At 38.1% G+C, this 23,380-nt stretch overlaps 3 protein-coding genes across 4 annotated transcripts; all 3 read right to left on the reverse strand.

Moving 5' to 3' along the window:
* Positions 1-1,782: 1,782 nt before the first annotated feature.
* On the reverse strand, positions 1,783-6,787 carry snx10a (sorting nexin 10a). The gene is made up of 7 exons (XM_043217413.1): positions 6,636-6,787; positions 5,438-5,478; positions 4,660-4,746; positions 4,456-4,556; positions 4,237-4,335; positions 3,433-3,648; positions 1,783-3,172 (listed from the first exon to the last, which is right to left on the reverse strand). Exons 2-7 carry the CDS (start codon positions 5,462-5,464, stop codon positions 3,019-3,021), a joined length of 684 nt encoding a protein of 227 aa, XP_043073348.1. The 5' UTR covers positions 5,465-5,478; positions 6,636-6,787; the 3' UTR covers positions 1,783-3,018.
* A 3,774-nt stretch (positions 6,788-10,561) lies between these two features.
* Positions 10,562-14,253, reverse strand: cbx3a (chromobox homolog 3a (HP1 gamma homolog, Drosophila)). 2 transcript variants are annotated; one of them, XM_043217415.1, is made up of 5 exons: positions 14,048-14,253; positions 13,325-13,464; positions 13,050-13,218; positions 12,870-12,964; positions 10,562-11,200 (listed from the first exon to the last, which is right to left on the reverse strand). In XM_043217415.1, the coding sequence occupies exons 2-5, from the start codon at positions 13,456-13,458 to the stop codon at positions 11,074-11,076; spliced, it is 525 nt and encodes a 174-aa protein (XP_043073350.1). In that variant the 5' UTR covers positions 13,459-13,464; positions 14,048-14,253; the 3' UTR covers positions 10,562-11,073. The 2 variants fall into 2 exon arrangements, with proteins under 2 accessions (XP_043073350.1, XP_043073349.1); XM_043217414.1 differs by having other exon boundaries at positions 13,554-14,253.
* A 1,223-nt stretch (positions 14,254-15,476) lies between these two features.
* Positions 15,477-21,195, reverse strand: nfe2l3 (nuclear factor, erythroid 2-like 3). The gene is made up of 4 exons (XM_043217412.1): positions 19,970-21,195; positions 18,857-18,976; positions 18,195-18,281; positions 15,477-17,887 (listed from the first exon to the last, which is right to left on the reverse strand). The coding sequence occupies exons 1-4, from the start codon at positions 20,477-20,479 to the stop codon at positions 16,688-16,690; spliced, it is 1,917 nt and encodes a 638-aa protein (XP_043073347.1). The 5' UTR covers positions 20,480-21,195; the 3' UTR covers positions 15,477-16,687.
* Between the last annotated feature and the right edge of the window lie 2,185 nt (positions 21,196-23,380).

Genomic DNA, 23,380 nt, shown 5'->3' on the forward strand with positions numbered 1-23,380 from the left:
GCAGTTTAACCAATGAGCACCAGGGAAGTCTTCATGGGAGGTTTGCAGCAATGGAGTGACTGCCACGTGCTATTTCAGAGTAAATGGTTAACGTGACAGATAAGGGTAACCGCAATGGGGTCATGTTTTGATGTCACCTTATTATATGACACTCAGATCACAACAAACATAATTGAGAACTCCTGAATACATGTATTTCAAAACACCGCCAGCCTTAAACAGATTAAAGCCGCCGCATTTGAAACAAGCGAACCGTCCTTATAAACTGAATGCTTTATCTGGCCAATAGGCCTCATGTAGTTTCTGATATTGGGTATAAAAGGGCGGACGTGGCTGATTTATCACAGTCTCTGTTTTACTTGATGGCTAGCTTACCAGACAGCCAGTGTAAATGGCCAATGCTTGTCATCTCAGATATCAGAATCAGATGTGGCAATGATTGGTGGGCTGAATAGAGAATATGAGCGTGTGACCGTGCTGGAGGTGCGTTTTATTGCTGTGTGTGGGGAACGATTAGCTGGCGTTGCACAGCAAGAAGAATCCAATTCGTTCAGTTGTTTAATCCATCAGCCAGTGCTGAGTTCTGATCACCGTATTGACGGACCGCGAGGCAATGACATACAGTGGTATCAGTGGTAATACAAGACTCTGCTATTGGCCTCTGGGACATGGCACTCATTTTAGTGGTTTATTTTATATAATAGCAGAAAAACTACGCGGAAAATGTCCATTCGGAGTGAAAGGATCCACTGAACTCTATTGTAGCCCGTTCTTGCTCTTCCGATCTGGCTCGGTCTTTTCTACTGGCCATATTTTGTCCTTCCTCTCCCTCTCTCTTTGTTTCTCTAAGCCTCCATTATCGGCTGTGGGGAGTCAGGTAATCAGTGCTGATTAATTCTCTTTATTGTTGGTCGTTTGTCTGCAGAGTCTGCGCTGTCTTTTCCGCTCAGCCTCACTATGAAACAGCCGGTGATAAATGACCATCTCTCCCCTCACCCAACCCCACTATCACCACAGCAACCCCTGCTCTGCCTAAGTGCTTCTGATTAGTGACCCATGACTTGAAGGTAGAGGTGGCTTTTTGTTTTATTTCCTCATGCGACAAGTTTTGTCCCCCATCATGCCCCTAAGGACTTATTTGGTGCTCAGATTCCTTCTGGATGTCATGTCATTGCTGTTCACAGGATGAACTAGGAGATGAGAGTGATAATTAGGTGTCTTTATGAGTAATTGAAACAGTTTGATCAAACATGCTTGATTTTTGCATTGATTTATGATTGTGAATACATTATTATTTTGTATGTGTGTGTGTATTCATACGTCACTGCACAATATTATCAAAATGCTATAGTAAAATACAATAGTATTTTATTAGGCCATCTAAAAAAATGCAAAAAAAGCATGTAATATGAAACTATTTATATATATATATATATATATATATATATATATATATATATATATATATATATATATATATATATATATATATATATTAGTGCTGTCAAATGATTAATGACGATTAATTTAATCCAAAATGCTGTGTATGTTTATTAGGTATATTCAAATACACACTCATACAGTATATATTCTGAAAATATTTACATTTAAATCTGTATATTTATATATATTCTATTAATATACAAATGTAATGTTTTTTTTTTTATATATGCATGCATATGTGTGTACTTATATGTACAAACACATTATGTCAACAAAATCTTTTATTTTGGATTTTCCGCAATTAATAATTTGATAGCACTAATATATATATATACACATACATATAAAGGAAAGTGGGTTTAGTTGGTACCACAGTGATGGTGATTGGCAGTGGCAGAGATTGGTGAGGTTTTGTGAGTCTGGTGATCTGGATGACAATACTGAAAGTGTTTATCGGCTGCTGCTAGACGCTGATGAATTTACACCTACGCAGATCGAACAAACCCCCAATCAGTCCAGCGGTTACAACCAAACATTTATGTCAAAAACTTCATCCCTCATTTATTGAGAAGTTAATCTCTCTTAAACTACAATTAGATACTGAAAAATGCTGCAGTGTGAGTGCAGAATGAAAGAGAGATGAAAAAAGACAACCGTTTAGCATGTGTGACCGGGTTAAGAGCAAACTACTCTTAATCTTTTAAACAAGTGGTCCATGCAAAGGAAATGTAAATGTGGCTATAGCCATCTTTCTCTTATTTACCTTATTTTTTCCCCCTCATATTAGTAATAATTTTAATCTAAACTGATCGAACTTTCTGGTATATATAGTTACTCTTATGAATTGAATGGATATTGGCTTCAATGAGCAGAAACTATTCTCTTTCTGCATCTGCGAAATTATTTAGCATTTACGCCCTTATTTAGATAATGTATTATCATCTTTAGGTAACAGAACTATCTCCATCATTTACATTTCAACAACAAATTCACAACTAGTATTAAAAATTGGTTTTATTAATTTAACGCTAAATATACACGGAATCACAATAAAAATGTACCTAAAAATATATATCTTCACAAATTTACAGTCCCCTTATCATAGTAACATTTAGAAATGTTAATGTGATAAGAATTTTTAAGAAACATTTAAAGTAATGAACTGTCAGCTTACTTTGTATATATATATAAAAAAAAAAAAAGTTAAACAAAACCACATCGGTACATTTAAAGCATTTTAAAAAGCTACTTTGTCAGGCACACGATGACAGTATCAAGAAAAATGCTTATTATTCACTAGGCATTTGTCCTTTGCAGGTCAGCCTTTTAGTAAAGGATTATTTTACATAACCACCGCAAAAATTAAATAAAGATATCTCTGTATTTTTTTAAAAGACATCAAAACAACACAAACACAACATGTAATAAAACAGTAATCAAGAACTTTTTTGTTTCAATGTCCATCCAAATATAACTCTGGAGGCTCGAAGCAGCAACTGGGCAGCAGCTCTCTTTGTCAGAGTATGCGTGGATGTGTTTGTATACATCTACTGAGTTCATATAAGAGTGCACATGTTACTGGTTGCTAGGCGATGAAGACAGGCTGCTACAGAGTTCGGCCTCAGGGTTCGTGACATGAAATTCATGGGAAAAGCTTTCATTATAGGAAGAGTCTTCCTCAACAGGTGTGGCACGTCCTAAACTATTGCCCAAGCCAGAGGACGTTGTACTGCAAAAAACAAAAATACCACACAAATATTCATATTGCAATTTTTTTTATATATTAAACGTCCTGTTTGTATATAATCTGAACCTACAACAATGCTTTTATCCATGAACGGCAAAAACATCTCACCATTTATGTATATATAACGTTTTGCCACAAAATTATTGTGGACGCTTAGAACATCGAATGATGCCAAATATATCTAGTTTAAGCAATTTACATAATCTAAGTAACGCTGGGGGAGGTTATTATAAGGCGCGCACCTTTCACAGTCTGAGTCACAGCATGTTTTGCTGTCTTCTTCTTGATGCTGTTCCTCCACAGGGAAACGGGTACACCCGACACATCGCTGTATTGCCTGAGCGACCGTGTAATGTGTCTGTCCCTGCGCACACGCGTCCATTTTTGCAAGGCTCAGCTGCGATTGCAAGAACAGGTGCAGTCGACTGTCTGACAGCAGTAATGGTGTCTGTATAACTCTATAAACACATTAAATTAAAAACATGGAGCGTAATCGTTTTTTGAAACTGGTGACGAAGCTATTTAAATTAGAATCCAATTAAATTATTATGCTATATTCCGTTAAAAATATGCTAGACAAAAAAAAAAAAACAAACACTTATATTTAAACCATCTTGGGAAATTCTTATACTATATCAAATATATAAATGTACATTTTAAAACTGCTTTTTTATTACATTACATTAAATATTGTGAAAATATGTGAAATAAATGTGTGTGGTAAGAGTAAAAAAAAAAAAAATCTTAAAAGTAATTTTTCATCCCAGCAGCCACTAGATGGCAAAAATACTGCATTTATTTCCACTAAATCTGGGATCAGTATGAACTGACCAATATAGGTCATCAAGATTAAATTAGTGCATTTAAGTATCTTTTATAAACATGCCTATAAAAAAAACATTCCTGATGTGCATCTTTGAACAAAACAATGGCCCTGACTTATTTTAAAACATGTTTCTTCTGGTCGAAACAGCTCAGACATGCATTTTAGTCTGGGAATAGGCTGAAGCCTTGTCTGTAAAACAAATGTCACTGAAGAAACTCACGCCTCAAGAAACTGCTGCAGCCCCTGCATCCTTTGAGTGATCTGGAAATCACTATTGAGATTGAAGAAAGGATTCCCGGGAGGTAGTTTAGGTAACTCTCTACAGAAATAGCAAAAGAAAGAGAAATGATACTTCCACCAAGAACAATCCAGCTTTGTTTTTTTACTGTAAATGAAAATATAACACTGCCCAGAGTGTGATATCCTCAAATTTACTCACATAAGCAGAGCATTGTTCTGTAGTTTTTGACGCAGCCAAACAAACTCGCTATACCTCCTTCTCACACAAGAGGTCTTCTTCCGGAAACACATGCTATTGGTCTATAAATCAAGAAAAGGCAGTGAACCACATGTAATGCTGGGAAAAAAATGATATAGGCAGAAAGCCAAACAATTCATTGTAAGTGCAGGGAAAAACACTCACATGAAGGCAGATCTCATAGGTGATGTATGCGTGCCAGAAATCCTCCTTGTGTACCTGAGGATCTCGTACCCATACGCTTACAAACTCCTGCAGTTAGAGAAAATGTGCGTTTACGAGCAGTTGTGCGTTTCCAACTGAACAAGGAAGTGACTCAGCAGAAAGCACGCTTGCGCTTTCTCTCATGATGCGTTACACTTTAAAGACATTTCACTCTAACTGGAGTTTTGGAGGGTATTTGGCAGCAGTTTGCAATGTGCAAATGGAATTTCTCAAATCAGCACACTTTGTTGCATCACAGCCAACAAACCCATCTGAGGTCAAAGAAAACACTTCCCTAAAAATACCGAACATATACAAATCATGTCATTTGCACCTAATCTGAGAAAGGTCATCTTAAATGTTTCTGAAGAAACATATCACACGACAGAGGTCATTTTAATGCAAGCCAGCCTTTATAGTATTGCATGAAAAGAGATTTGACAAACATTAACATTAATGGCTGCTGGTGGAATTATGTTCCTAGTTTAAAAAAATTCCAGGCAACTGACATGATGCAAAGTTACTAAAAGTGATTAAAAACTTGTGTTCACCCAAGACGATTGTCTTTTCTCTCTACTGGTGAACAAGCACTTAAAAAAACATTTTACTGTTTGCACACAGAGTCAAAGTTTTATATGAAAAATCAGTTTACTATCCAGATAAGGACCGCTGAGTAACAAAAAGCAAAACTACAGATGAACAGAAAAAATGTAAAAGGTTAAAACAACAAGACACTGACCTTATTCACAAGGTTTGTGTTTTCCATTTCAGAGATTTGACCTTCAAAAAAAAAAAGAAAGAGTCCTTAGGAGTTTGATTTTTTATTTTCATAGCGGCATATATGCATATATCATGTCAACATTGAAGCATTTTAAAAGGAACCGAATAGGCTATAAGTAAATTTTACATTTTTACATTTACATTTAGCAGACCATTTTGCATTTTACCATGAAAAACAACAACTGAGAAATTTTTGTACTATGTTGGATAGTTTCAGATCTATTGCAAGACTAAAAAATCTAAAAAAACAAAACTGCAGTTTAAACTGTTACTAAAGATCTTAACAAGACAATGATCATTTTGATCAATGTGCTATCACACTGTGTAAGTGGTTAAAAAACAATGATGACTTTTCATGACTATTGAGCAGGGAAGCAAGTTGCAGTGATGAATGGGTAATGTCAGACATCAAAAACAATAAATCAATTTCATGCTACAGCAAACCTTGATATAATTTAGGCTCCTTCAATGAAATCGGACTTTTTTCCTGTTTATGTTTTGCAATGACATGCTAAGTAAGAGAGAGTCTTTTCTAATAAAACCATGAAGCAGATCATTTTGCCTTTCTCTTGAATCCAACAATGAAAATCCCAACCACAGCATGCCATCAGTGACTTTCTTTCATAAGCTAACTAATTCACTTTGATGATAACTCAATTACTTAGTAGACTGGGAATCCCAGGCTAATTGGCCAGCAGACAACAAGATACTCTCAACATACAGGATCAGGGCTAGCCCACTTTGACCTGGTTTTAGTAATGTTTTATTTATTTCTTTATTTTTGAAATTCTGAGCTTTTTTTGTTTATTTCTATTTTTGAATGAAAGCCAATGGCATGATAAACTTTTATTTTGCCCTGAACATGAAATCAAAAGTTTCGTTCATTTAACAGGTGCGTTTTAATACATACCTCTAAAATAACTAGTTTAACTAATTTGAAGGCTGCTGCGACCAAAGCTGAAACCGTTCAATGACGGTCCAAAGATCAAAAAAACTATTAAAAACGTATGATTAATAGTTTTCACTCAAACGACCGGCAGCTGTATCATTGACACAAAACTTCTCACTGTACTGTTTGGTGCTGGGTTTTTTATAAGCATTATAAATGTTCTCGCGTAATAAATATGTCTGATATGCTACGGCAGTTTTGTTCTCACCTTTTTCTGTCGTGTCGTGTCGTGTCGTGTTTTTCTGCCGCCTCGGTCCAGTCCAGGTGCTCCTGGGACTGATGTGATTGAAAGCGGCAAACAAGTACGCGTGAGGGATATGAAAGTTTTTCTGAATTCGGTGTGCGCATGCGCTGCTCTCAACTCGGGAAAAACTGCGTTCCAGCACTTCTGCGTTTATTTGTTTGTCATGTATAACAACAAGAGGCGCTATATCATTAAAGCAAATAAAATGCTATAATGATAACAACCTACTGTTATATTATAATAAACGATATGTAGCCTACGTTATAGATTTGGAATTTAAAAAAAAAGAAATATAGGCTGTTTTTTGTTTTTTTGTTTTTTTTCTGGTAGTCAACAAGTCAGATAGAAACCACTCTCTGTGACTCCTTCCTCCTAAACATTTGGGTTTGGCTGAAGCCTGATATAGCCTATAGATACCATTTTAGCAACCTAAATAAGCTGTTGATTCATGATTCATCGAATCATTTGTTAATCTGTATTTTGCAATAAATAAACAAAAATCCAAATAAAATAAATAAAATAATAATAACTGTATAGACAGCTATATAAATATTTACAATAATAAACATTTTCTTTCTAATACACTAAGATTAAGTTATAAAAATGGGTCATTGAGAAATCATAATGGTTAAGATTTAACCCTATAGCCATAAAACCAAAAGCTTCGTGTCCCCCTGGCCATGTGATATCCTTCTGAGGGATCACTGCATTAAAGTGACTGTGTTTATCTTGACCCCGTGTCTCCAAGCTTTTCAATCTGACCGGATAGTTAGTCTTTTCACCTGGCAGTAAATCCACAACTGACCCGAGTGTTAATATAAAATACATATATTGTATATGTGTGTTTGTGTCTGTATTAAGATGGCATAAAAGCGAGAAAATCTTGTAAGGATAAATAATCCGTTTCTATTGTTTTAGTTTCATTTTTACATTTTTCCAGAATTTCACAACTTGTGCTCTGCGACAGCTATGGGGAGAGGACATGCTGCCAAAAGACCTAATATTTTCAGCCGGTATCACTGATGCATTTAAAACAAGATGTGCTTGTCTGGTTCTGGGTGTTGCTCTCCTCTGGTAAGCGTTGACAGCTCTGCTGCTCTGTTTCTGCCGTCCGTTGGTTGACTCGGTCTGTCACATGAAACATTCAGCTGCTCTTCAGCCATACATGAAAGATTAGGTTTTAAACTTGCACTTTCATCTAAATTGGTTTTATTTTGCTGGAATTGCGAATGTGAGGTAAACTTGCCATTAGGTTGTGTCTATTAAGCATTTTGATTCTGGTCAGTTTCTTTAATTTCACAAATCACCCTCTCTGTGAAATCCACCGTTAAAAGAGAAACAGCTAACATGCATATGGTGAGTCTGAAACAAACATGCACAGCATTCACTCAGCAGACCCTGTTTACTCAACAGTTATTTACTGACGTATGGGTGGCCCCTTGGTGGATTGTGCGTGAGTACTGAATATTGCCTATGGTAATATTTTATTAAGGAAGCATTATTGACTCTGCAAGGGTGTTAAAAATAGCTTGATGACTGTTGATTGAACAAGTTTCCAAAACCATATCCGATTAAATTCTTTCACATTGATAATTTACTTAAAGGTCCAGTATAGTGGGAAACTGGACTTTTACCTATCAATACATACCTTGCGTCATATTACAGTCCCCCGTGTTACCTCTATCACAACTTGATTTCCTAATTCACAAATCAGTACTTGTAAAGACACGTGCAGGTTGAATGTTGACATTAGGTACTATCTCTTATATAATATATTACCCTTTAAGTAGCCGGTACAAATGCACACACATTAGCAAGTGCATGTGCAGTTATTTCTTTTATCATCGCTGTAAAGAGTTTTCAGTTGGTCATCTGACCTGCTTATTTCAGGATGACATTACAAAAACAGGTTCTTGAGAGAAAAAAGCTCTAGAACTCAAAGTCCATCACTACGCCGCTAATCTTTGTCATGAGACCAGCAACCAGCCAAGCAAATGGTCGTGATCTGACGACGCGGTTATAGACGTCAAGTTGCTCTTTCGCATTTGTTTGTTTCAAGATATCGTCACTGAATAGTAGTCAGACGGTACATGACTGTTTTCCCCTCCTCTTTAATGACTACCGCAAACCAGATCACGCACGTCGAGGGTTTTTAGTGGGATTTCCATGATGTGCAACTGTTCTTCTGAGACACTATCTGAATTCTCATTTTACAAAGAGAAACCGAAGCCATCTGCAGCCCTTGTCTGATAAAAGTGTACAGAACATAAACTCATGAACTCTAACCCTGGTGGTGGAGGCAACGGAGAGGTCAGGAAATGTAACGATATTATTGGTCACATTTTTCCATGTTAACTGTCTGTGTGTATTTTAGATACGCACTATATATATATGATTGCAGGTAAAGTCTGGGACAACAATTTCCGAGATGTGTGACTGACTCTCAGAAACATTAGAAAGTCACACCTAAAAAAAAAAAAAAATTTAAATTATTTCTGGCTCTGGAAAATTTATGACTCAACTAAATTGTGCAATTAAACATTTAAATGTAATTTGTCACTTTGATTACAAAATGTGGGCTATTCTTTTATCTGCTTCCTTAATTCTCTAAAGACTGGATGAAAACCATTTTTGAGCATGGAATACAGAATAAGACACATTGTTATAAAAAGTTCTTTTGGAGCCTATTGAAAAAGAAAGTGATACACTGATACAAACTTTAACATTACTGTGCACACTCAAACGAACGCTTCCTGCAAAAGGCTATAAAGATGGTAAACAAGCCAAGCATGTGAGAGACTACCCACAAAAGAAGCCAGAGTGGAAGCAAAGGCACTGTATTAACTATGGGAAAACATTCTTCCTCATTTTTAATCTCCAGCTGGTACGAAGCTTCGGTTAAAAATTACTGTAAAACAGGTTTGACCTACACGCAGAAGAGAACCGTGCTACTTTCGTTTTGTATTTTTAAGGCAGTTAAAAATAAGAGAGAAAACTTGTTTAGTGAACGGCAACGTTAGAGGTTTTCCAATTTACAACAAACATGGCGATACGTGTATTATCAAATGCAAAAAGGGAAGTTTTATGGATTACCTACTTACCCTCAGGCTATTTCTTCATTGCTGCAGATTATTTGGAGATTTAGCTTCACATCACTTGCTCACCAATGGATCCTCTGCAATGAATGGGTGCCATCAGAATAAGAGTCCTAACAGCTGACAAACACATCACAATAACCCACAAGGAAGTCTAGAAAAAAGTAGCATTTTTTAATAAACGCATTCATCATTGCAATGTGGTTTATATGAAAGTCATTGCTCCTGTCCAAAATATCGGTCAATAATCCATGTTTCTTCCAATGTAAATGCTCCATCCTCTCCCATCACAATCCTTAGATCACATGTTAATTACAAAACATTTAATTTTGTGTCTTACAAACATGCAACTTTTACTTTCGAAAAGACATTAACTGGTAGCCTGGCGGGGTTTTGGATTACTGTCATGTTTTTTTATCAGCCGCTTAGAAGTATTCTGCTGGCACCCATTCACATGCATTTGTGAGCAAGTCATGTAATGCTACATTTCTCCAAACCTGTACTGACGGACAAACTCATCTACATCTTGTCTGGACGGGGTGGGTAAATTTTCATTTGTGAGTCAAGTGCACAAAGTCTCTCAAATAACAGAAGCCATTCCATTAAAGCAGTTTTGCATCTGTCGGAAAATGGCTCACTATAGTCCTCACATGAAAGCCCATTGCCTGCCAGCAGCCCGGAGAAAGTGCAATTTGAAAGCATTTAAATAACCCTGTTTTTGATGCAGACAGTACAAATTTGAGCCACAAGCAGCAGACACATCTGCATTGGGTATTTAAGAAACATGCAAGCAGATTAAAAGCAGGCATATAAACCTTTATTGAACTAAAAAATAAGAAATATTTACACAGGCATTTACATAAACAGACAATTTCAACATTGAGGTAAACAATAATAAAGGGGAAAAAAAACAAAACAACTAGGGTAATGACAGTATTGTCCACCAGAAGAAACTATGAACAGAATGTTTTGATCTTTCTGAATGATGAGTGGGAGAAAAACAAAAAAGAAACAAAAACAACAGCAAAAAAAAAAAACCCACACAAACCAGTGCATTAATGATGAACAGCACTGCTGTGACGCCTAGTCAAATTAACAAAGCGCCCTACAGAGTAACTTTTAAAAACACACTCACCTCATTTGTACATACTTTCATTGGTTCACTACAGTCATGCATATAGCTTCCAGCCAAATCTCAATACATTTATAAAAAAAAAAAAAAGGAACACCTCCACCGTCAGGCTATGAACACTTCCGCTAACACTGTACAGGTGGAGGACACTGAAGCACAATTCAGACGTGGGGTGCTACTGTTGCTCATCCTCAGGACAGGAATGCCAAGTTAGTCTTTCCTCATAAAAGGCAATGACTATCTGTGGGCAACGAGTGTTGGCCTCTTTCGCAGGTACCAGGTCCGCCTCATCAGAGTCCTTCCTGTGAACACAAACCAGACACACTCTGTAACATGACAATTAGTGTAGGAAGTGCAACCTTGAATTTACAAGCCATTTTCTTTTGTCTTTAAATCAGAAATGCTTTGCATGTGGACATGCTGCCCCCTACAGGCCTTTTGTGAAGGGACAGTTCACCCCAAAAATGATTCTCATTTACTCACCCTCATGCTGTTTCTAACCTGTGTGACTGACTGCTGAAGATAAAAGGCAATATTTTGAAGAACGTTGAAGTTTCCATTCAAACTGACTTCCATTGCATATGTGGACCAAACAATGGAAAAAGTCAAAGGGAAATGAAGCAGTTTAACAAAAACAAAAAAACAACTTTTGACTGATTTTGTTTCTCTGCCAAATCCCATTCCACAGTATTAATAGATAAAAAGACAAGTAATTTGTCTTCTAAATCATGTCTAACTATAATCTATTCCACTGTAAAATAACACTTGATAGTCTTCACTGTATAATGAAAGACAGCGTCAGGTTTAACTAGGCTGCTGTCTCATGAACAGATCTAATACTGTTAAATCTGGCTCTATGCTTTCTCTTTTTAGATGTGCTTGTCCTCCTAATTAAAAAAAAAAACTCCTGATAAATAATCAAAAATCCATCTTAATACAAGGTGACATTTGACTCTTATGCAATGGCATAATTTACTACAGGTTTCCAGATGTTTAATGAGGCTCAGATGTGGCATGAGTGCAATTAAAATTCACATTCATGTGAAGATTGATTTTAAACATACTTTTAATACAGAAATATTAATCGAAATTATGCGCTAAACAAATTCAACCACCAGCGGGTAGCAGCAAGTGAATTAATTCAATTGATTAGTTTGAACAGCTGATTGATTTAGAAATGAACAAGTGACCGTCTTTATGAATGTGTAATCATGAATCACTGTATTCATTTAAAAAGACACTTTCATTCATGAATGAAACACTGCTGTGTTTGCATTTAGAGCCGCAGCTGAGCTATTACTTTATTTGGAAATATTTAAGTTGATGAGCAAAATCATGCAGAACTCGTTTATTGATACGATTTATTAAATCAACATCACGTACGCAAACTCCCTTAATAATTATTAAAAGCTGTCACTCTCCTTATGATCGGTGGACACACAGAAAATGAGCACTCGAGTGAGTTGAGACTCAAAAGCAAGTGCAAATGTGGTGCATTAAGTTGGAACCTGCGGGAACGAGTAGACTCATAGGAACAATCCCGCTCTGAAATTCAAGTTCCGCTGCTCTCTGCTAATAACCCCACTGAATGATGGGAGTGTCACTAAGGTTGTCAGTGAGAAGCTACAGCTGTGAGCCGCATGAACAACGTGCTACAACCCACAGTGCATGTTTCCCCCTCATTTTTCTCCCCATCAGACCGAAATCAGTCATAGACTCGCTGCAATTAACGGAACTTTAACTTTAGTTATTTCTGTCCATGTAACTAAAATCACTGTGAACCATTGTAGTTTTGAACCCCACAAACTATAATTATCTGAACAATTTAAACCGAAAAAAATCTTTGTGCTGCTCAGAAATAACAAGGTAGGAACATGATGGTGAGGAAATGTCATTTTTTTCCATTACGGCTTTATATTGCCAATGTGATGCCTATCTAATCAAATATAGAAAACTACATGACTTCCTTACCACTTCATGAGAAACATGAGCTCTCCGCTGCTATCAGTCGCCCCAATGATCCTCTCTGGCTCAAGGTTTCTTGCAAACCCTCTTGGCTTGTCAGACTGGGGCGACAATTTTACTTTTGAGTCAGTCTCATCATTAACCAATGTTAAAATCAAATTCCTGAAACCGATAACACAACTTTACCATTTCCTTCTTTCTCTTCGCCTTGCTCTCATCGGTTTCTGGCTCATCAGTGGAGGATTTTCTTTTTACAGCTTCTGGTTTCTCTACCACTCCTTTCTGAGACTCCAGGAACGCAGAAATCAGTTCAGGGCAGTCCAAATTCTCTTCAGGCTCCCAAGTGTTGTCAGCACTGAAGAAAAAAATAAGATATTGTTACTCTCATTGCTCCAAATTAAAATGATGTAAACCCCAAACAGACAGTTCAATTTACTGGCAAGAAATAAAAAAGTACTCACTCTGAGAAACCTTTCCACTTGAGGAAAAACTCAACTTTACCATTGACCACTCGCTGGTCAATCACCTTCTCCACAACAAACTCCTCCACCTCCTGAACTTCCTTCTTTGATTTGGCTCCCTGCTTCTTGCCCATGTCGACCTAACATGCAGGGAAAACGTAACGACAAAGCAGAAACCGATTTAGCCATTTAAATTTCAGTCACTAAAACCTTTTGAAAAAATACTTACAGACATGATCCGTTATTTCATTAGAAAGAGAAAAAGTTACCACGTTAACGACTTCGATTTGTGCAACCTTTTACTTTATGCTAGTATGTTAACGAGCTAACTGCGCATGCACGAACAGGCCGGGGGCCCAAACGCAGTTCACGCTAACGTTGTGTTTTTAGATTATTGTTTGTTTATTATATCTGTAAAACGTTACACTCCGGGTTTAGGTCTATTTTACAAATCGTAGCTCGCGCAGTAGACGTTACAACACGCGCTGGTTTAAACAGCAGGAGTTAGCTTCCTAGCTAAGTTAGCCGGAAAATGCGCACACAAAAAAACCAAAAATCGTACAGCTTCGCAGATTCATGCATCCGACACCTATGCAAACTAAAACAACAAAAAATTGATTTTTAAAAAAATAAGTATTGCAATAATCGAGGTTACAGCATTCTTAACAGCTAACTACAATGGACGGACGGTGCTGCAGCACATGCATGCGCGCGAAAACTCACCCTCACAAAGAAAAAGGACTAAAATGTGAATAGCAACGCTTCACGCTTGCTGACCCGCAAACTGCTACAACGAAATTACGTAAGACTTTAGTAGGACGCAAACTTTTAAAACTTTTTCTCTGGTCGCACACTATAAATCAATGAAACAGAAGTCGACGGTGGCTCGACGAAGGCCAGTCTGAATCTTACGCGAGGACGTAAAGCCACGCCCATGAGCGGTCACGTGTGCCCAATGAGGCGTGCATAGGGCGTGATCCTCCACCGGTCACGCAAAATAACATTATTCAATCATACAGGCAATAGTCTAAATCTGTTTTAGCCACGCATCCAAAACGACAAAATATTATTTTGTAATGTCATGCAATACTGACCTCAGTACTTCTTGAATTAACTTATTGTTGAACTATACATTCCTGTAAATGTTTTAACAGTTTGAGAACAAAACAATCTTCATTTTTGTAACTGATGTAATTCTGAAACTGCAGGATTGTATACAAAACGTTTCTAAGAAAAACAAAGGAATACAACTTGAAGTTGTGTTGAATATTTTCTAAACTGCTATATTTTTAACCGTTAGCTGTATTGAAAATAGACATATGCTTATTATTATTATTCCAAAGTATTCCAGTTTCTGCCTAATACAAGTCCTGCTGCCTTATTCTATTTGACACTCTTTTCTGGTTTAATAACTTCTTTGCATTTTCCCTGCCTCTTTTTTAACTTTAATGCTGATGAGTCCCATGAAGACATCACATTTACATTGTCTCTCTAAATGTTGAATACATTTTTTATACAGTCGGGTATTTCTGACTGATCTAATTTACCCTCAAGGATTTCTTAGACACAAAAGTTCATAGCCATTGTAGGGAGGATCTAAGATCTTTGACCACTACAAATGTGACGGAAATATGGTGGTTGCCTGGTATTAGTTCACATGATACAGCTGCATAGCTCTCCTTGTATATTTGTTACATTTGACAAAATGAATCCCCATAGACTCTGGCAAGGTTTTATTTTTATTATTATTAGTTTTGCACAGAGGGGCCAAATAGTCGGAGAAAAGCTTTTAAAACAAAATCAGTGACTAAGAAATTTAGCAGATTCTGTATTAATCGAATGCCATTTAAAATGGTAACGATATTTTGTTTGAACAATTCTAATTTTATTTGAAAGTTTAAATTACATTTTCATTCTAGGTTTCAAATATATGCAAAAACATTAAGTCAAAAAAATTGCATGATTTTTATGATTTAAATTTTTTTGCAGGTAGTTTGGGTGTTCGCTTTGAGGTTGTCAAGAACAGCATAAAACAGAATGCGTTTCTAAAAACATGTTTTGTGAAATGGAAAGAATAATCCAATAAAAAGAATAAACTCAATTACTTTGTCCTCCTTTATTCATTTTAAAAGATATAAAAGAGACATCCCTGTTTAAAATTAATGTATTCCAAACTCTTACACACACACACACACACACACAAATAATTGCTCAAAAACACACATAATAGAAAAACGTAAAAAAAATAATAAAAGCAGCTCCTACTCACAAACACAAATCAAACCACTCTGGAAATAAACAAGAGGTTGGGCCCCATTTTACTTGACAAATTAATTGGTAAATTAGTGTGTAATTACACCAATGCAATATTTGCCTTTCCCAAATCATGAACTGTGCTGTGAGGTAGAACAAAATTCAGCAATTGCATTTTTATTTACTTCCACTTTATTTGTTGTTTTTAACATGAATTCACTTCAAAGATGATCACTTCTAAAGGTATACTTACTTTTTTTGCAAAATAACAGCCCAAAGGAAAACCAAACTGCAATCCAAACTGTAACCCCTTGATTAAAAAAAGCTACCAGAATGCATTATAATTGTTCTTGTTAAGTAAGTGCATAAATGTAAAATGCAAATATAAGTGACAGTAATAAAGAAGAGTGATGGCTGTTTGTCATAGATGCAAAATCATATTATAAATGATTTTATTTCTCAGCGGTGAGGAAAATGTACATATGGTTATGAAGGTAACTGCTTAACACAAAATTGTTTAATTCTAAAGCCTGCAAATTGTTTAAATTAAGGTCATTTCTGTGGGGTTCCTCATATTAGAGCGCTAGTTTACTAAAAAAAAAATTCCTCACCCTCATTTTCATCACATGGCCTTTTTAATAAATATTTGCTTGTTTCCCCCCCCAAAAAAAAATTGGTTTCAAAATGAGAGTGAGACAACGCCATTTTAAACTCAAGAACTCTCGATGCACTTTTTAACACAATCCTCCAGTGACCATATGCACAAACTCTTTGCTTAGTAACTTACCATTTAATTTAACGGTTTAAAAAAAAAATATTTTCAATTGTGCTCTTTAGAAATACTCTTTATATGCACTCTTGCTATACACAACGTCCAGTGTCTTCAGTACATTCTATTCTGCAAATAAACAAGGCTTCTCCCAGGCTCAAAGTGTAGTATTTATTACAGTTTTCTGCCCTCCATTTGAGTTACGAATGGCTTATAGGAACAAAGAGCCAGAAATGCCCCATAATATCTTCAAGCATAAAAACTCACCTTTCAAAAAAACATAGAAATATTTCAACACAAACACGCATGCGCACGCACACACACACACACTCAAAAAGTCTTTAGGGTTTCTTGTCCTTCTTTCTTTTCACCGTCTTGCTACTTGTCATTGTCCTTCTCGCTGTGTTTGTGCGCGGCTGAACCATTACCCTTCCGTTAGCACTGCAGTGCAGCGTGTAGAGCTCAGGGTTCAGAGGATGTCCATATTCATCCCGGAGCTGGCTCAACACAGTCCGTGAAAGCATCTCGAACCGCTCTGCAGCAGCAGAAAGTGCTTTGGCCGTGTGGGATCTCTGGCGCAAGAGAGCATCCCGCTGCACCGACAGGTCCTCGACCTCACCCTGCAGGGTCAGGATCGCGTCCAGCTTCCTCTTGCGGCAATTCTGCGCGGCGAGCTTGTTCTTACCTCGTCTGCGCACATCGCGCAAGAGCGTGACTTCTGATCCTGACAGATTCTGGCTGTCCAGCAGCTCCAGGAAGTTTTCCACAGGCATGTTGACTATCTGAAAGGCTGAAAACGGGAGACCCAACGCCTGCACGCGTCGTTCGTCGCGACTCATCTCTTCCGGCTCAGCCTCATCTTCGCTCATCACTTCCTGCTTGATTGCTGTGAACCAGTTAGACGGCGTGGAATTTTGCGCCTGTGGGGTTGAATAGGTGTGATCGTGCCAGATGTTTTCTACGAGGTTTACAGGTGACCAATCGCGGTAAGCGGCCGCACAAGCTCCGCCTTTCGACGAAAGAGACTCCACTTCACTGCTATAGCCCGTAGCTCCACCTTCATCTTCGCAAAATGAATCGGATGATGTAGACGGGGATGCGGGGCTCCTTGAACTGCTTTCCAAAGACAGGCCAGAGTCTGAATCCTCAGGCCACGGAGTGTCCATGTCCCCTTGCATGCCGCCCAGCATCTGAGGGTCGATCGTACCGAGATTATCCAGATCCAGCATATTGATGTGGTCAAAAACGGCTTCATCTAGATAGCCTCCCATCTGCGAAGGCGAGGTTTCATTACGAGAGCTGTTTCCAGACAAAGAAAAGAGCGACGAAGGAAGTGTGCCCGCTGAGCTTCGAGACGGGTCTGAGTGAGAAGAGTTTGTGGACTCCAGACGGAAAAGGGGTGTTTGGGAAGATGCAGGCCTGCTATTAGCTGAATCTCCTCCGGTTACCATTGCATCTTGAAGGCTTACGTCATAGCTGATGGGATTAGGAAGTTCAGCTTCTAAGTCTGACATGCGTTGGGGGACCATGGAGTCAAAATCCTGTAATGAAAAAGCAAAAATATTTGTCAAAACACAAAAATTGCTAGTTTTGTTACATTCATGTATTCTTATGTCAGTTACGCAAGTACTCTTTAGTTTCTACTGACACATTTTATTGCACAATGCAATTATGCATAACACTAGCAATGCCAATGTCAAGGGTTAATTCATAGGAAAAGCAAGCAAATAAAATGCATACCTTATATAAGTCATTTTAGATAAAACCAGTTGCTAAATGCACAGGAATATTGTTGTAGTGATTGCTTTAATCCTAATGGAGGATGAGTCTTCCACAGAAACTACTTACATCAAATTCAGAGAGGAAGTCATGCCATCGTGGAGGAAGCTCGAGCCCAGAAAGTGGGGGAGGAAGTGTACTACCTCCCAGTAAATCCTGTAAAAAAGCAGCAAGAAAATTATAAAGAGTGCAAATATTTAATGGGATGGTTTAACCAAAAACGAAAGTTTTAATTTACCCTTATGTTCCATCAAGCACGTATGGTTGAGATTTACGTGTTTACAATATTTGATAAGCACAATATTTATAGCCTAAGTAAAGGTTGTTTGCCATACGAAGTGATCATGTCTCTTATTCAAGAAGACTAGAATGAAACTGCTTGATTTATATGGATTGCGTTTACTAAATTTGAAGAGTCAAAGTGTTGTGGATCATCAGTGGAGAGACAGAAACCTCTCTTTCCTTATCTACACTTGTGTTATGAAAATGAATGCCATGAGGGTGAGTAAATGATGATACTTAATTTTTGGGCAGACCATCCCTTTACCATCTCACACCACCACCACAGTTCATATATAGTTGAATTACCAGATCCGTAACTAACGTAAAAAAACGTAAGTGTTCTTGTTCATTTACAGAGCTGGATGAGTTAAATATGAACTATGTCACTGTTATGTTGAACACGATAAACACCATTCCTGTTAGGCAGGGAGTAAAGTTAGTTTGTTTACCTCCTGCTCTAACGCAGAACTCTGAGTCAGCTGGTTCAGCGAAGCAGGGCTGGTTTCCTCCTGCCCTCTCTCGTCTTTAACCTCCTCCTCCTCCTCATTCACTTGGTTTAGTAAAGTTTCCTGGAAAGACATTGGGATGTCTAAATTAAGGATTAAAATGGCTCGCCTTAGGAGGCTTTAACCTTGTTTATAAAGTAAAGCTGCAAAACAAAATCTGTGATTAGAAAATTGCATTCAAGAACAATTCCATGAGAGTTAAGAAAACAACAACACTACACAAACTACGGTGCACCTGTTTAAGATCAACGTATTCCGTTTAATTTACTATCTTCAAAGAACTTTCTTTTCTTGCTTGCACCTGCGGTAGATAACGAAAAGCGAGACATATTTGCATAACATGCTCAACTCTAGGGATAATACATGACTTAATGGATTTCAAAAACTAGGTTGAGCTCTGTCAAGACATGATCGAGTAACAACAAAAATTTCAGAAAGAGCAGGTTTGGGCTGGACCAAAGAATAATTTACCGCTCCTCCCTCAGACGGACTATTAGAAAACGAACTGAAAAAAAAAATTAGGAAAGTTCTATAGGCATTTATTTGGTAACGAGTTATTTCCATTGAAGTTTGCCCAACACACCTGACTCCCACCAGTACATCTGGTTACCATGGTTACCGACCTTAAAACTAACAAGTGAACAAAATAGATAAGTTACCTCAAACACGACTTTTATTTCATCACAAAAACGTAATAGCTGTTAACTTGCTAAAAATGTACATTTGGAAACCACAGACTAAAGATCAACACCGATCAATTCAACTAGGTGCATCTAATTTGGCCATATTTAATCAAACTACTTTAATATGTATTACGTACACTAATTCGTTTATGGATATGTCAGTTATTGTTTCGCTTTCGGCTTCATTTTCTCACGAGGGCAAAATACTACTTGCCGTGAAGCTAACTGGCTAACTCAGCAAAAAAAAACAAAAAAAAAAACACACACAACAACAACACTTAAAGCAGGTCATACGGCATGTCCCGTGAACAGACCGCAACATAATAAAACAGCAGGAGTATGGGAAGCGTGCAATGCAGCAGTGTGTCGTTACCTCTTTGGAAAGTTCTCCAGCTGCACAACAAGGCCTGGAAACAGTGAGGTCCTGAGAAACTGACAGACCGTAGCCCTCTCCAGCCCTGTGCTCGTTCTCCTCCCGGTGGTTTTCGGCACTTATCTCGTCGTCGCCAGGGTCCACCGACAGGTCGTGTGGCTCACCTGCATCAGAGCCGTCTTCAGGCACCAGGTGCACCAGCCACGCGCTGACACGAGTGGGGAAGCGGGCCGGAGACCCGAGCGCACGCACTTCATTCAAGAGCCTGCGGCTGGTGAAAAAATAGTCCAGCTCGGGACATTTCGGATGCACCTGATGGCCCGCCGCGGTGTCCCGGTAGTGGTGGAACGGGGTCTGTATGAAAGCCGAGCTCGGCCCTCCGTCTGTTTCTATCAACGGCGAGAAGTAGCCGCTCAGATAGGTGTCGACATCCACGCGAACTCCTATCAAACTCAGCAGTATCGTAAACTGAATGAGTCCCTCTGTGAAATATTTCTTCATGTGGTGCATGTTTCAAAACAACTATTTCAACCTCGAGAGGCCTAAACGAGAACAAAGATCGCCCGTTTGCAGTTAAACAAAGACAAAACCCCAAACAAAAGAGCACGCGTTGACTACTCTCTCTGTCAGACAAAGAGCAGCCCCGACCGGCGAAACTGTTTGCTGCACTTAAACACTACCGGCTTTTCATGACTTCCTGGCCTATAACATCCTAATTCAGAGATGCAGCGCCGCCATTGAATCACGCAAAGCAAAACGAGTCATCCTCGCCTGATATACTCCGTAGCAACGACAAAAAAACTTTCAGATTTGATTAAGAACAACAAAACTCCTCGGCTATCCTGAATCTAGCCTCTCATCCGAGGAGGGGAACAACTGCTCAAATTTGCATAATTCATAAAATCCCACTCACATGCGACGGAATTACCTTCGCAACAAGCTCTGATTGGACCGTTTCTGTTGTCGTTCATTTAAAGGGCCAATCACAAGCAAGTATGCTTTCCCAACTTCCTTTTTAGTCCTTCCGCTCTGCGCCGACGAAATATTAAAGTGAACTTGGCATTTTCCCCGTTCTTTGTATTAAAAATTGTTTTGCTTAAATCTGTCGAAACACACAGCTACTCCATTTTCTGTTTTGACCTACTAACCCGCTGCCCTCTTCAAGTAGCCTACTTTCAATAGTAGATGGCTGGTGCCGTCATGAGTCAACTGTCCATCAACCACAGACACGAGGTGATCTATCTATCTATCTATCTATCTATCTATCTATCTATCTATCTATCTATCTATCTATCTATCTATCTATCTATCTATCTATCTGTCTATCTGTCTATCTGTCTATCGTGCTTTGTAAAAAATATATATCCATACGTTCTTTTTTCACATTTTCTTTTGTTGCTGCCTTATGTTAAACTGCTTTAAATTACTTTTTTTCTGCATAAATCTACATCTCAAACACTATGACGGTAAAGCAAAAAACACGGTTTCAAATGTGCAGATCTATTAAATAAAACGCTTAAATGATTTCATTGTATAAATATTGCTTGTACACTTTGACTACAGTTAATCTTTGATAAATTTAATTCAATGGGTATCATTCGAAAAGACACGTCTTAGTAAAAGGTCTAATAATGTATATTAGTGCAAAAACCAAACCTTGAGGTCAAAAGAACTGCATGTAGAGCTCAGAAACAGGTTTGTGTGAAGACACACATCTGGGGAAGACTTCAGAAAAAAATTCTGCTTCACTGATGTAGAGCATATAGACTCATGTTAATGCACGTAAATGGACAAAGTTTGAAACAACCAGGACTCTTCCTAAAGCTGGCCCCTGTCCAAATCAATTAGTGAATGGAAAAATATCTTTGGTTAACACTGTAACCAAGAACCTAATGGTCACTCTAGTTGAGATCCATCATCGTATGTGGAGAAAAGACAAATCTACAGAAGGACAAACATTACTGCACCTCTCCACCAATCTGTGCTTTATGCCAGTCTGGCAAGACTCATTGACTCTCTTTAGAGCAGAAACATTAAAACACTTGTAATTTGCAAAAAAAAAAAAACACCACCAAGGAGGATCCTTAGACTTTGAGAAACAATATTCTCTGGTCTGGTGAACCTCAATCATGTTTGAAGGAAACCAGCTTCGCTCATCACATGCAGAGTAAAGTAAGTTAAAGTGTCCTGAGACTGAGGAACACATCAGTATCAGAAAAGCTCAGTAAACCAAAATATTGACATAGTCTTAATGAAAACCTAGTCCAGAGCATTCAGAACCAACAGGACAACATAAACACACAGCAAGAGTGGTTTACAGAGAACTAATGTCAATGTCCTGGAGTGGCTCAGCCAGAGCCTAAGCTTGAACCCAATCAAATATTTCTGGGGAAACTTGAAAATGCGCATCGGCGCCAATTTAACCTGCCAGAGCTTTAGAGGTGAGGAAGGGATCAGAAGAATGGCAGATAAGCAATGATGAGCAATGCTTGTCGCATCAAACAAAAAAGACCTGAGACTGTAAAGGTGCAAATCTATCTGATCTACATCGCCAAAATAAGTTAAACCTTCGTCGCCCTCTACTGGTTTAAAAAGCAACTGCACACTATTTTATAAGTCTCTGTGAAAGTCTCTGAACACAATAGTGATCGTTAGGCACGAGTATTGCTCAGGGGAGGAGGTAAGTGATTCGCAGTGCACGTTTTTAGTGTCTGTTATCACTACAAATGTTTTATTGTGGATGCCATTCTGTGATTTCCTTTCTAATTACTAAGTGCAAATAGGCCCGACAAGGAGAAGCAAGTATCTACAGTCCATGCGTCCAGTCCAGACCTTGTGTTTAGTATTCTATGTATTTCAGCGGTTGTATCTTCATCGTTTTATTTCTATAAACTAACCATAAAGAGGATAAGGAAAACAATGACAGCAACAACAAATCATAATAATAGTAATAGCATAATTAAAGACCTCAACGCATGATATTTTTAATCCATCTTCCGCTCTTCTTGTAAATACAGACATTAAAATAGTCAAATCCTTAATCCGAAATTAGAGATTTAGGCCTACGCAATCTTGTCTTCCAAGTGAAATGGGGGGAAAAAAACCGCTTCTTGTAAAGTTTTACACGGTTCACACTCCATGGCACGATCTTTCATAGTCCGGACAGCTTTAGCATCCCCTAACAATCTCCAGCAGGGTATTATCCTTCAGTGTTACAGCATCCAAAGTAATCCCGGCCGTCGTCGGCATTTCAGTGAACTCACTCAAAATGAGGAGGAGCCATGATTACACTCCGTTTCTTGATTTTTCATTTGTGACGGTGCGGTCATGAATCTCTCCCTTCTACCCCCACAAGCACAGCATTCAAATGTGCCTAATTATAAATCGCATTACATTATGCATATTAGCCTG

Source organism: Puntigrus tetrazona, chromosome 19 (genome assembly GCF_018831695.1).
Source record: "Puntigrus tetrazona isolate hp1 chromosome 19, ASM1883169v1, whole genome shotgun sequence".
In the NCBI taxonomy this organism is placed as follows: Eukaryota; Metazoa; Chordata; class Actinopteri; order Cypriniformes; family Cyprinidae; genus Puntigrus; species Puntigrus tetrazona.

Bases quoted from the DNA above. Each gene is read 5' to 3' on its own strand.
- nfe2l3 (XM_043217412.1), bottom strand. From the start codon at position 20,479: ATGCACCACATGAAGAAATATTTCACAGAGGGACTCATTCAGTTTACG. The intron at 18,977-19,969 runs GTAACGACACAC...ATGTCTTTCCAG, and splicing joins CTGGAGAACTTTCCAAAGAG to GAAACTTTACTAAACCAAGT. The intron at 18,282-18,856 runs GTAAACAAACTA...GCTTTTTTACAG, and splicing joins GTTCTGCGTTAGAGCAGGAG to GATTTACTGGGAGGTAGTAC.
- snx10a (XM_043217413.1), bottom strand. From the start codon at position 5,464: ATGGAAAACACAAACCTTGTGAATAAG. The intron at 4,336-4,455 runs GTGAGTAAATTT...CTATTTCTGTAG, and splicing joins CAGAACAATGCTCTGCTTAT to AGAGTTACCTAAACTACCTC. The intron at 3,173-3,432 runs GTGCGCGCCTTA...TGTTTTTTGCAG, and splicing joins TGTGACTCAGACTGTGAAAG to TACAACGTCCTCTGGCTTGG.
- cbx3a (XM_043217414.1), bottom strand. The intron at 12,965-13,049 runs GTAAAGTTGTGT...TTGTCGCCCCAG, and splicing joins CGAAGAGAAAGAAGGAAATG to TCTGACAAGCCAAGAGGGTT. The intron at 11,201-12,869 runs GTAAGGAAGTCA...TTGTGTTCACAG, and splicing joins CTCATGTTTCTCATGAAGTG to GAAGGACTCTGATGAGGCGG.